Here is a 14,554-nt window from a genome sequence, read left to right on the forward strand (position 1 = left end):
ACATATTTTATTAATCAACAAGGTCTGCTATTTACTCAGTCTTCACTCCTAGGCAGCCCAGCAGAGGATTCTTTCAATCAATTAACATAGGTCTTCTCACAAATCCAACTGAGTTCATCATAGCATGATACTGGACTCACACTTCCTGCCCCGACAGCAGCACAGTCTTTATCCATTGTTGCTCTAATTGAAAAGCTGTCAACAAGAGCACAATTTTTTTAAAAAAAAATCTGAGTTTGGTTCAACAAATCTAGTAATGTAAAGCATGTGTCCCATCCAAAATAAAAAATATTAATCTTACAACTCAAACCATTCATTTTTGATAGATTGTGAACGAATATGGAAAGAAAGAAAGAAAGAAAGAAAGAAAGAAAGAAAGAAAGAAAGAAAGAAAGAAAGAAGCTAAAATCCAACATAATGCAAAGAAACCTTTTATAAAGGGCAGATTTAAAATGGCACAAAACCTGAACAGAAATCTAACCTTAATAAAAGATCTTTTTTTTTTGTTGTATCACTTTTTTGCTTTTTTTTCACTATTTGTATTTTTTTCCCTTTGTTCTGGTTTATTAAAGGCAAAAAAAAAATAAAGGTCTGATTATAAATTAAATTGGGAATTAATCCTAATGAATTAAAATATTTTATCCAGAATGCAAAATTAGCTCCTTTGGTTTGTTGGAGCTAAGACAGACTGCATTCTTGAGCTCTTCTTGATTTTTTTACCAGGAGAAGTACAGTAAGAAATTATTTGGAGTTAAATGAATTGACAAACAATGATAGGATAGAAAGCAGAAGAGTTCCTGTTAGAACTTCAACTCATCTGAAATCACAGTGATCAACATCTCAATTCATTCTGGGCCAATAATGTTAATTAAATAACAACTAGATTTGGCTGCCTCAAAAGTTCACCATATGATAATGCCCCCTTTATAATGAAAATGAATTGTTCTCCTCTGCGCACATAAAAAAAAGGCAAAGAAGGAAATAGACCCACCACAATTTGCCTCTGGAGAAACAGAGGTTGTTTAGCTCTGGAAGAATTGAATCAGAGCCTCCTCACCACACACTACTATATTTGTAAGTCAGCATTCATGAAATTATCCTCCTCCTCAACTTTATGGAAGTGTTAGAGTTCCAGAATTAAATTCCCATCTAAAACTGAAATTGGCTACAGAGAAATCCTAATTTTAAATATAAATGTGTTGGACCAGTGCATTAAAAAGCATAAAATAGTAAAAATCATAGAGCTTAATAGATATCGTATTTTAACAAAAGGCCCACAGAAAGTGAACAACTGCTGCAGCAGTATTTCATTTGAGTTTTGTGTACACAATTCTATGCCAGTGCTCCTTCAGAATTGTGATTCAGCACAATTATAGTTCCAAATTATCACTGATAGTGTGCAAACAAAACATAGACTTTTAAAAAATAGTAATGAGTTAGGGACTGGACGCGTGGTAAGTATTGGATTCTACTAGTAAATATTCTATGAACGTATTATCATTTAAGAAAGGAAAAAAATAAACCTTTGAGAAAATACATTTATAGCGGTAAGTAGCTAGTTGCAATATTTCCATGCAGATTTAAAAAGGAAGTTGCACATCAACGAAGCAGAACATATAATATCATCACATACTATATGGGGGAAAATAGATCCCTCCCTAAAACAGAGAAGTGGAGGGAAAAAATGAAACATACAGATTCATGTTGTGCTCTTTGTGATCAATCCACTTCCAATGTTTTGCTGATTCAGAGTAGGAGAGTCCAATGAAATAATTAGCCATTGCTGTTTTGTTAATAATAAATTCCTGGTGAGAAAGGAAAATAAATATGGAAAATCAAAGGTTCTTCTTAAGGGCCATGACAATCATGAGCAACCTGAAGTAGCCTGAACAGAGAGGTGTGAATTCCCTATACTTTTCATTCTGATGAAGGATATAAGTTGAGTAAATTGCCAGATTCAAATTATAGAAGATGCATCTGCCAAAGTTCCATATTTACTGTTTAAAGGTACAGGAATCTTGTTCACTTTCATCTCTAGCTTCTCAAGTGCCACATGAAAAAATCAATTCTGTATAGTTTACTAATGGTGATAGGTGGGGAACAAATATAAATTATGCTTAAAAATTCATGCTCTTTTCAATGTACCAGACATCTGGCAAATCAAATGCTGTTTTCTGAGTTTTGATAGCCTTTGCTTGTAAGATTGTGGAGAATCAGTTGATTCCACAGATTTGTTCCATAGCAGCCAACCAACAAACAAATGGCAAAGTGACATTGGAATAGCAGATTGGGGAAGTCTTGATCTCTATTGCTGCTGATGCATCTGTTGACTGTACCCAACACACAGACATACAGAAGCAGATATATACACATATATGCATCAGTGAAAACACATCACTTCCAGAAATACTGTGATTTGAGTCAACCAATAAAGGCAAATTTTGACTGGAAGCAAATATAGAGTACTGTAGTCCTATTCCAAAATAGTTCTGAAGTTTCTCATATGATCCTGTTCAGTTTGGACCCTAAAACATGTTTTGCTTTGGAAAAGAAAAAAGAACACTGAATCAATCTCCAAAGCAGGCAGGTTTGTTTGCGTATTCAAATTCACTTCAAGGTGATTTGGGAAGCTGAAATATTGCTGGTGTTTCTGATGCTAATCAATTTGCAAACTTTTCTCCTTTCAGTGTTCACTGCAAAATAGAAGAATGCCTGGGTCCCTTCCAGATTATGAGAGGGCACTTTAAAAGTAATTACACATACCAGATGTATATTTACAGATGCTAAGAAGTTTTTGGTTAGCACAGAAAGATATAATCCATAGTTGTTTCTCTTGGATCTAAAATAGTATGTTCATACTTCATACTCCTCTATTTTAAAGTGCACCTTGAATGGTTAACATTGTGTGACATTCACTCTCCAATTCAAAACAGTACCCATCAAAACTAGAATTTCCTTACAAGTAAAAACTACGTCCACTGAGGAACCTAATGATGTATATCATGCATTCTTCAGGATACACTTGCTCTCATTCCTCTCACTCGTAGCTCTCACTGCAAAGTTTGTATTTCTTTCAAGCCCTTGCTAACTCTTGATTTCTTTGACTCATGGTTAATCTATCCAAAATGTAAGGTAGGTCTGCCTCGCACATTAACCTGAATATCTCTGTATTTCATACTCCATCCTACAATCCATATTCCAACTATGATAAATGAGCTTCCTCTGAAATCCTAAAGTTATATCTGTTTTGTCAGAGGATTGTGACTGCCTCACTCATTCACTGGATGGTCTAAATTTCCCAGGTTAAAGGGGTATAAGAGCATAAACCCTTCAAAGATGAAGTTGGTTTCTTCCCAGGTGACCATAGACTTACCAGTTCCTTTGAGTCATTGATGATCACAAGGTCTGATTTCCATTCTTTACAATCAAGTTGGCTGATCACCCATGCAGCTTTCTCTTCAGAAAACAAGTAATCATGCCCTCTGAATGGTTCCCACTTTGGTTGCTTCAAAGGAATTCTGACTATAGCAAAAGATTGGAAGGAATAAACGATTTTGAAAGTGATAATAATAGATGCAGCTTCAGGAGTGCCAGAAAGACAAAGCATATAAACTCTAAGTAGGGTCATCCTTGTTCCATCCAAATTTTATCATTGGAATTTGATTGTTATTTCCTGGTACCAATACAAGCATTTTTGTCTTATTTACAGGACACATTGCTATTTCTTGAGAATGTCTTTTTTATAGTGACCGGGAGTCGTGTTTTTCTGTTGCACATTGTAGGAAGATGCTAATCTAATTGCTGAATTCCCAATCTGGTTCTCCATTATTCCAGTAGCATCCTGCTTCTTGATCTGATTTCTTCTTTCCTCCAGGATAACATTCAGTGAGTGAAAAAAGGGAGGAGAACTGTACCCATTGGCCTTCCTTTCAATTAAAATGTGTATCCCCCAGGGCAAGAGGTAGCTTTAAGTTCAGGTAGAGCTAATGTAACCAGAGCTTAGGTGCCAAAATCCACATGATCACAAGATAACAGATAAGGAGTTTTCTGCATCTTTTTCTTGTTAACTAATGGCCATCCAGATTTTTGTAGCACAAGAGGCTTGTTCAGGACCCCACTGTTGACTGAAATATCTGGAATCCAGAGCTGTCAAAGTTTGCTCCCTCAGATGTTTTACCCAGTTCTCTCTGTAAACAATTCCTATATGACAGTGATGGCGAACCTTTTAGAGACTGAGTGCCCAAATTGCAATCCAAAATCCACTTATACATCGTCGAGTGGCGGGTGGCTGTGGCCCATTGGCTGGGTGTGGCCCATTGGCTGGGCATGGCTGCAGTGGTAACGGCAGACTGGGTGGGACTAAAAAGTTCAATCAATCAATTCCAACTTTGCAAGATCTTTTCTTTTCCCGCGAGAAGTTGAAATTGACTGATTGATTGTACCTTTTTTTTTTTTGCACATGGCGACGATGGCGACGGAGGCCTAAAGCGAAAAGGTTTTATAAAACCCAGCTGAAGGCCTAGGACTGGGGCGACTGCGTGCGTGCCCACAGAGAGGGCTCTGAGTGCCGCCTCTGGCACCTGTGCCATAGGTTCGCCACCACTGCTATATGATATCAATAATGCAAGACATTCTGTTACATATCTTGGATGAATAACCTTTATAAGCTACCATATTTCAATGAGTCAGCTCATTAGAAGTGCTAATAATGAAGCTAAACTTAAATATTTTAGACACATAATGTAGAAGAAAGTAGAAAATAATTGTTTGCAGAAAACAAGCTGGCTAAATCCATCATTGATGACACATACCAGAGAGTACAAAAACTTAGAGGACAAGTGGCTGGCAGAAAATCTTGGATATAAAGACTTGGAAATGACCGAGTAACTGAATTGTCATTGCATTTAGATGACCACTATAGAGTGGTGTGTGTGAAGTTGTGTGTGTGTGTCTCCCCGAGTTCTTTTGGAGCCCATATATGGCAACCCTAATTGGGTCAGAGTCCCAAAGGTGCTTTTCAAAAGGCAACTGGTCTTTCTTGGGTTTTTTCCTTGAAAATGTTTCGCTTCTCATCCAAGAAGCTTCTTCACTTCTACAGAACTGAAGAAGCTTCTTGGATGAGAAGCGAAACATTTTCAAGGGAAAAAAACCAAGAATGTCCGGTTGCCTTTTGAAAAGCACCTTTGGGACAACCATGACCTAGATCAGTGGTGGCGAACCTATGGCACTGGTGCCAGACGCGGCACTCAAAGCCCTCTCTGTTGGCACGCGCACCACCACCGCCAGCAGCAGGTCCATCAGGCTGCCACCGCCGCCCGGAGCAGGAGGCGAAGCGGCCAACTAGCATTTTACATGCGTCCATGCGCACATGGGTCCACGAGCACACACGGACTGCAAATGGGGCAGGGCTAGTGCCTGTGTGATACTCACTAGCCCTGCCCCGTTCTTGTGTAGTGCAGCGCCTTGTATCTGTACTGTGCGGCGGCCGCCGTTTTTGCGCCTTGCAGCATGGTGGTCCATTTTTGCGCCCCCAGTTTTTTCATGCCAGAAGCGGCACTCAGAGGCGCCTCCCTGTTCCCCCCCCCGAGGGCACCACAATGCTGATGCGGCCCTGGCACTTTGCAATAAATAAGTGGGTGTTGGGTTGCGGTTTGGGCACTCGATCTCTAAAAGGTTTGCCATCACTGACCTAGATGATTGAGAATCTTCATACACATGTCTGAGTCAGTATGAAAAATACCATTAAAAAACATTAAGTGGTAATCAAATGTAGCTAATATTAAGTCTCATCTATTTATTGCCCAGAGGGAACTTTTAGCCCTGTGATACAGATATGATAATTTAATAAAAATGTGAGAGAAAAACAGCTAATTTGGGATTTTTAATATCCCACACAAGATGATTTCAGTTGTCTTCTCCACTCTGTTATAAAATAAAGTTCACAATTTATGTTGCCTAACCTTGTAGAAAATCAAAAACATGAGCTATTTTTTTATCTTGATATTCAAAGTTTCACTATAGCAGAGCTACCATTTTACCAACTCCCCTTTCAATCATCCCTGGCTAATTATCAGATATGGAGGAGAAAAAAAAAATTCACTTTCTACCTGTGGTAGGAAGCAAGGGAGAGAAGGGAGAGGTCTGCTCAGGAGAGGGGATCCACACTAGGAAACAAAAAATTGGCATCCATCATCAACATCCTAAATGTAAATTGAATTTACATCATCAATACTCAGTGGCATCCAAAATAAAAAAAAAAGGAATCATGAGTCATATATGCAACCTTCCTCAGCAAAACTACTCTTCTTTTGACACTAAAAGAAAACAGCTGCAACAAACAGGTAAACACAACAAGTTAAAACATATTTTTGCAGGAAATGAACCATGGACTATATCAACAGCACCCAAGTCCATGAAGAGAAAGCACACACACCTATGTTCAGCAAGTCAACCAGCATAGAGATTTTTGCATATTTGTTTTTTAATTCCTTAAGCATTATTATTATAATTCCAAGAAAAAAAGAATAGTGATACAAATACACAGAGAAAGTGTAATAAGAAAAGGAGGGAAATAACAGTGTAAGCAACATAACTATCAGATCTTAACTAACCAACAAATCTAAAATATCATAAGGCTAATATATTCTAATATGGCATTAACAACTTTGAGTATTCTAAGACATTTCATATCCAAAATTGAGAAGGGTTTTTTTAATTTTTAAAAGCATCCTGAAGTCTCCATGAAGAAACATCAGTAGAAGGAATTAATGAAGTCACCATCACAAATTCCAAAAATCTACCAATCAGGTAATTCTTTGATTTTCAAATTCCTAGGCTTCTCAAAGAGGCAACCAACCAGAATTCTGTGCCAGAATTCCTGTGTCTATTTGGTGTTATCACTGGGCAGCTGAACTGGTCTTCCTGGTTTTATAAGAACCAATTATTCCCCTCTAGATGTTGTAGACTCAGTTTATGAACAATACAGCAGAAGACTATATATGACATATAATGGATTGCACTTTATATTTAGACCCACACTCTGTGATCATGGAGTCACAGCTGAGGTTTTTAATACAGCCCCATGTTCTCTATATAGAGTTCAAGGCCATATTCCCGTCATCTGCTATGTAAAGTCACATCTAGCATATTAGCATGAAGCAGGACCTACACATTCCTCAGTCGGCATCATAGGAAGAGATGAGACTTTTCATAAGAGGCATCTCCTCATTTCTCAGCCAATCCTCTTAGTGCACAGTGAGGCAAAGTATTAAGCACACACTGTGCCTCAATTGGACCAAATGAGTGGGATGGACATAAGGATCCAGACCTGCTGCTTGCAGAATCTTGACACTTCCTCCATGCATTAAGTAATACAAGGAGGGCACCATCCATCTACCTGTTGAAGATGATGTGTGAGAGCATCTGGAAATCAGGGGCAATCAAATGGAAAGAGCTGCTGAAATTCATGTTATATGGCTGGTCATCTAAAGCCATCAGCTGAAGAACGGCCCATGTCAAATATCTTTTGGACCAACTTATTGCTCATGACTCACAACTGTTTCCACTACTGCATAAGCATCTGAGAAGAACTTTGCCTCTAATTACCAATGCAGTTGCCTAGTGCTGCAAAATGTTGGAGACATCTTTACTTAATTCTACTTAATCCCCTCCCATTCAATGGGGAAAATACTTTTATGTTGAAAACTCCTCTTCTTTGATTGAGAAAAGAGAGTTTCAACATTCAAGAATTTTCCCCACTGAATGCCACATAATACTTTTTTCCTCAACAGAAATCAAAGTACATTTATCCCCTCCATCCAGTTATTTTCTAATCTCAGAAATCTCTGGATTGTTATGTAGAGTTACCTGAAGAATTTTCTGTAGTAATGTTCCCCTTCGGAAAGATCTGTGGAACTGAAAGTAAGAGTATTTTTAAATAACAGCTGATAAAAATTCCTCAATACTTCTGCTAAAATAAAATAGGAAGTAAAAGCAATTGCTTTGTCAACGTTATTCATTGTCAGCTGAGGGAGTTGAACCAGGTTCAAAAGAGAGATAAGAGTCAAGCCCATAGTTTAAATCTCAACTTTTCCCTAGGAAAACTTATGTTCTCCATATCAGTCTATCTATTAATCTGCCTCTTGTTTTCAATGGGATAATAAAGTACACTATAAAAAAGCACTCTGAGGAATGACTGTGGCATATAAAACACTTCTTTGAAAAACCAAAAACCAGCTGCAAACAATAAGGGTTATTTATATCTTTAGGTATTGAAGCATCGTAAAACATGGAAACTCAAAACATTTCAATAATTAATTAACCTTATATGCTACCCAGCTCTCAGTTATTCTGAGCTGCCCCTGACAATCAAAGACATTACAATAAAAACAATAAAGCATAAAAAAGATAACAGAAGAGATAATGTATGTGTATGTACTATACTTTATAGCTTTACTTTTTCAAGTATATATACAGTATATATCCATATTTCAAAACCCCAAAGCCCTTACAGTATATATATCTATATATGTGTGTGTGTATACACACACATACATATACACACATACATACATACAAGACAGGAAGAAATGAGAAAAGAGACAATGACATAATTATATTAAAAAAACATTTAAAATTTGGCCAGTACTCACAAAAAACAAAAAATAGAGATGTCCCTGTGAACTTGACTAGTAAAAGGACGACTCCGGGAGCTATTTGCTGCCAATTCATCCTCGTTAATCTGAAAGAGTTCAGTAGCAATTCAATGACACCCCATGTTTTAACAGGATAATTTTCTAGAGGTACAATTTATCGATCAATGGGCATGTTTCAAGTTTCAAGTTTATTGCATTTATATCCCGCCCTTCTCCTAGTGGACTCAGGGCGGCTTACAGCCAATTAAAACAAAACAATCGATACAAATCTACAAAATTGACAAATTGAATGACAAATAAATAAATGCATTCCCCCCACCCCCATGTTTTGTATGTTGTTTTAGAGTGGGTGAAAATATTTATAGGACTAGCAAATTGCCCATTTTTTGGGTGGGCTTTCCACATATCACCCTGGGCTGGCCATGAACAAGTAGGAGTGGATTTTATGTGAAAAGACCAAAGCTCCAGTCGCTTCTGAGATTCAAAACAAATTCCTCAGGTTTCAGCAATGTGTATGTATATATGAATTTTATTATTATATCTGTATTTTACATGAGAGTCCTAAATTTAAAAAATAGTTCTTCATTTCTAACATTCCAGTCCAAGACTTGAGCTAACCTGGAAGCATCAAACATTTCAGAGTTGAAATTCAGCCTCCAAAAGGAAACCAAAGCAAAACAGATCTCTGAAACAAGTTTAACCCTTATCTTGAAGCATTTTCAGATCATGTAATATTATTGGGTTTCTAAATTAGCAGTCTGCTCTTTGATGGAATGTATAAACACATCTGAATTTTAGAAAAGAAAAAAGAACAGAAGAAATGGAAATTTTACTTATCAGGAGGATTCTGCAGAGATGAGAAAGTGCTCCAATATAATTCTTCAGCAGACGGTAAGTGACTGTCTGAACATTTTTCATGCCCTTTAGATTTATGCACTCTCACTCTGGCTAAGCAACTCTTAAGCCTAGGAAATCATGCTACTTCTCCCTTTGTGTCAAGATGTTGATGATAGACAATGCACGCCAGTGTCTCAATTATGAAATACTTCCTTTTTCCTAAGCCTTCCTCCCAAGCACTAATTTGGCAGCTAGAGTGGACTTACCCACAGACAGTATAAAATGATGGCTTAGATATTTTTGGACTTAGAGCTATGAAAACACTTTTAGAGAGTTTATTAGATATTCTCCAATCGACACTGCCCAAATTTGTTGAATATCAGGCCCCATAACTGTAGCATTAAAGAGCACTAAGTTGTAAGTGTTGAGCATAAATATCTGGAAAACACAGTATGTTTTAGGTTGAGATCTGCACTAATCCTTTGAATGGCATTCCAGTGGATATGCACAAAAGGAATAGAATAGCTGGAAGGGACCTTGGAAGTCTTCTAGTCCAGCCCCCTGCTCAAGCAGGAGAACCTATACCATCTCAGACAAGTGAGTGTCTAGCCTCTTCTTAAAAATCTCCAGTGATGGAGCACCCACAATTTCTGAAGGCAAGCTGTTCCACTGGTAAATTGTCCTCACTGTCAGGAAGTTTCTCCTTAATTCCAGGTTGCTTCTCTCTTTGATCAATTTCCAACCATTGTTTCTTGTTCTGCTCTCTGGTGCTTTTGAAAATAGTTTGGCGCCCTCTTCTTTGTGGCAGCACCTCAAATACTGGAATACTGCTATCATGTCTCCCGTTTCTTCTTTTCTTTAGACTAGCCAGACCCAAGTCCTGCAGCCGTTCTTTGTATGTTTTAGTCTCCAGGCCTTTGATCATCTTAGTTGCTCTTCTCTGAATTTTTTCCAAACTCTCAAAATTGTTTTTGTGATATGGTTACCAAAATTGGCTGCAGTATTCCAGGTGTAGTCTTACTAGGGTTTTATAAAGCGGTACTAATACTTCGTGTGATCTTGATTCTATGCCTCTGTTTATACAACCCAGGATTGTATTAGCTTTTTTTTCTACTGCTGCACACTGCTGGCTCATGGTCAAATGATCGTCCACTAGGACTCCAAGGTCCCTCTCACAGTTACTGTTTTTAAGCCAGGTTTCACCTAATCTGTACTTCTACCTTTGATTTTTCCTGCCTAAATGTAAAATTTTGCATTTTTCCACACTGAAACTCATTTTGTTGGACATGGCCCATTGTTCAAGTTTGTCAAGATCTTTTTGGATCCTGAGTTTGTCTTCTGGCGTGTTGGCTACTCCTGCCAGTTTGGTGTCGTCTGCAAATTTGATAGGTTCCCCTTCTATTTCTTCATCTAAGTCATTGATGAAGATATTGAAGAGTACTGGGCCTAAGATGGAACCTTGTGGTACCCCACTGCTTATTTCTCCCCATGTGGATGTAGTGCCGTTGAGGACTACTCGTTGAGTACAGTTTGCCAGCCAGCTACAGATCCATCTGGTGGTGATGTCTATTCCACCTTTTTCTAGCTTACCATGGAGTAAGTTGTGGTCTACTTTATCAAATGCCTTACTGAAGTCTAAGTATACTACGTCCACAGTATTTTGCTGGTCTATTAGTTTAGTCACTTTATCGAAGAATGAAATAAGATTGGTTTGGTGTGATCTAAAGCTAAAAATAAAAATAAATTTGGAATTAAATGTCCATTACATTTTATTCATTAAACTGAAATGAAATCAGAATTAGAGTTCATACAATTTTCATGTAGTCATAAATTACAATTTATCAACAATTGTTGGAGAAATTCTGGAGGACACTTCTTCCAGACACATTTGGGGGTATCATGTAGCTCCTTACTACATGAGGACTCAGTGCAGCTTGCTTTCTGGGTAAAAGAATCCTATAAGAAAAACTAATTCATATATCAGAAGTGGCAAATCTGAAGAGAGGGTTGTGGCTTCTGGGTTTTGTAGGACAGGGGTCCCCAACCCCCAGGCTGTGGCCTATGGGGAACCAGGCCATGCAAATGGCTGGCCGACACACATGCAGCTCAACTCACATGAGGCAGGCTGGCATGCATGCACACTGTGCCAGCCTACTGCTTGAGTGGGCCAGTTCCCCTCTCTCCTCCCACTGGGCTGCCAAACTGTAAAGATTTGAAACCGTTCTTGTAGGACATCTCAAAAGTTGTGATTTTTTAAATCCAGTTTTAGTCCAAAGCTGACTAATTTAAATATCTCCCTGTTGCCCTTTTACAGTTCCCTCATCTCCCACTACCTGAGCAAATCATAATCTATTTTTACCACCTGCCAGGCACAATCCTGAGTGAGCAAGGAAAGAGTACAACCAATGCCTTTGCAAGGAGAAAAGAACCTGCCTATGGTAGCTTCCTTTCATCTGTTTGTCCTCTGTACGCATAGTGCCAACAACCTGGACACCAGCTAAATGTTGGAATGCATTCTGACACCTCGAGAATCTTTTGGAATCTTCCTGGATAGAAAGAAATATGAAATGGGTGAATGTATACTGTAAGGGAAATCTTTCAAAGTACAGATGGATGTTTCATAGCTCAACAATAAAAAGATACAGGAATCAAATCTGAGCAAGTTGAATTTGGAAGTGACAGAATTATTGCTGGTTTCAGTGCCTGGACTTCTGAATCCAGGAGATATGCCTATTCTGGATGGAATCACACAATAAATTCACAATCTGAATGTTATCTTAGATCCATCATTGAAAATGGAAACCATATATTATCTATGGCAGAACTAGCTTTTAACCAGCTTTGGCTGATAAACTGGTTGTGCCCCTCTTTGGAGGACCAATCCCTCTGGAAATAAGCAGGTTTATAAATCTCAGGTTTAGACGTTTGAAATATGTTCTTTATGAGGCATCCCTTGAAGACAATTCAGAAATCATAATCAGTTTAGAACATGGTAGGGTGGGTGTAAACAGCACTTCTCAGATGTACCACTTTAGTCTCATGTTAAAACCACTCTGGTTCCTGGTTACTTTCTGAACCCAATTCAAGATACTTACAACAGTGAACAAAATTTTATATATCTTAGACCCAAGTTATTCGCAAAATCTCTATGATCACATGTTCTGCCCACATCTTCAGTCAGGCACTCTCTAATTGCACTGTATTTCATAAATTCCTACTTTGTAGGTCAAAGTACACTGGAGTTAAGACTGGGGTCATTCTCCTTCCTCCACCACTATGCAATCATTGAGGAATGAATGCATAATGCATTTCTAAAATAAAATAATATTTTAGCCAAATATCTTGGATCACAAAGGATTCCTAAATCTACAGAGAAAGAAAGAGAAGAAACAGCCAGGGCCACCTTACAGGAACTACGTAAGAAGCATGTTTGGAATGCCTGCATCTTTGTGGCTGTGAGACAGAGGTATCCAAGAACTGTGTATCATAGGGGGAAACGCACAGGGACCACTACTTTACTATTTGTGCAAATGGAAAATCAGAAAACTTTTCTATCCACATTCTGAGCCTGAGTAGCAGAGATTATGAAATTGTTCAGACTGGAGTCTCTGATAAAATCTAGTTGTGAAATTGAATAGAAAACAGGAAATTAAGGGAACAAACAACACTGTTTACCCATAATTATGTTGAGTCTTGTCCTATTCCAGAAACACTTTTAAAAAAACATTAAAATAAATTAAAAGTAGTACAGTGTGTAAAAACTGTAGCTTTGTGCATTTTGCTGAGAGGGAAGAGATATAAGATGCCTTATGTCTGGCCTTCTCCAAGTATGCAGCTGTTTTGAAATGTCAGAAGAGAAAGGGGTGGGAAAACGGATGAAGGGTCTGTTTCTAAATAGAGATGAAAAGGACCCCAATGATCAACTCAGCTAAGCCTTACCTACCATTTGATTTGAATGTAAGGAAGTGGTATCACAAAAATAACCAATAGATTCCATAAAATCAGTGTTATATATGCAGCATTTTTGATACACAAAAGTATACAAAACAAAAAAAGAAAAATGGAATTAAATGAAAAAAGAAGAAAACATAGTTATGCCTTTCCCCCTTCTTTCTATCAAGTAACTCTCATTTATTTTTTCACTCGTCCTCTTTGCCTTTTTTTAATCCCCAAATGCTGAAATCAATTCAGCCTTTTATCTCTAACACACAAAAAAAATCTATATATGCTTTCCAGACTTTCAAAAAAGGTTTTTCTCATTTTTCCCTGACCAAAAAAAGCAATAGATTCTGTAAAATATGGATAATCATTTGCAATTCCACTTACAGCAGAAAATCTATGGGGTTTATGCTTAAAGAATTTTCATTCCAGACCTTCTTTTAACTTGAATACCCACTAGTGACTTATAGTCTGACCTAGCCAAAAATATGATTATTGAAACCCTGTCACTCATTACTGTCATTTTGGCACAACAAAGATTCTAAAAGTAGATAAAATTACCATTGGGGGTTCCTGTCAATATCCTCTACGCAGTGAGAGATCAGATTTGTGAGATGGATGTTTGAAGGTAGACAGCAGCCAGATAAATGTACAAAGCCTTTACATCTCTGAATATATTGGCAACTTTATGTGGACTACTTTGCACATCCTGTTTTTCCCAGTGATTCCTTTTATTTGTGTTTATCAGCAGCAATTCTTTTCTTGACTGCTTTCCTACAGAAAGCAGTTATTGTGATATTATTTCATTCTTGTTTTGAATCCTGATAGTAAATCTGTTTTCATTAATTCATTTGAGTAAAGATTGTCCTATTTTTTATACATAGAATCCAGAGGGACATTGCTGGCAGAAAATAGCATACATCATAGAAAAAGACACCTCTAAGCTTGTATGTGTACTTGAAGGAGCCTGTGGTGGTGGTGCTGGTATATCTGTAGACAGACCATATTAGAATCATTGGATTGAAAGATAAGTGCATTTGGATTTTTAAAAAAAACCAGTTACCATTTGAGGGAGTAATGTCTATCAGAAATGTCAATTGTAAAAATGGATTGTCAAAATTAAA

The 14,554-nt window shown here is 37.7% G+C and overlaps 1 protein-coding gene across 2 annotated transcripts in view; it reads right to left on the reverse strand.

Annotated features, from left to right (window-relative positions):
* The window catches only part of LOC107286915 (C-type lectin domain family 5 member A), a 25,020-nt gene continuing 10,466 nt past the window's right edge, over positions 1-14,554 (reverse strand). The window contains exons 1-7 of one of the 2 annotated variants that reach the window (XM_015815359.1): positions 9,488-9,620; positions 8,652-8,740; positions 7,867-7,914; positions 6,108-6,164; positions 3,374-3,522; positions 1,696-1,805; positions 1-195 (exon numbers count right to left, since the gene is read on the reverse strand). In XM_015815359.1, the coding sequence (XP_015670845.1) occupies positions 78-195; positions 1,696-1,805; positions 3,374-3,522; positions 6,108-6,164; positions 7,867-7,914; positions 8,652-8,730 (561 nt within the window). In that variant the 5' untranslated portion in view covers positions 8,731-8,740; positions 9,488-9,620 and the 3' untranslated portion in view covers positions 1-77. Of the gene's footprint in view, positions 196-1,695; positions 1,806-3,373; positions 3,523-6,107; positions 6,165-7,866; positions 7,915-8,651; positions 8,741-9,487; positions 9,621-14,554 lie in introns of those variants that run through there. The other variant, XM_015815358.1, reaches the window with a different exon arrangement.

This window comes from Protobothrops mucrosquamatus, unplaced genomic scaffold (assembly GCF_001527695.2).
Source record: "Protobothrops mucrosquamatus isolate PMUCROS unplaced genomic scaffold, P.Mucros_1.0 scaffold337, whole genome shotgun sequence".
NCBI classification, from domain to species: Eukaryota; Metazoa; Chordata; class Lepidosauria; order Squamata; family Viperidae; genus Protobothrops; species Protobothrops mucrosquamatus.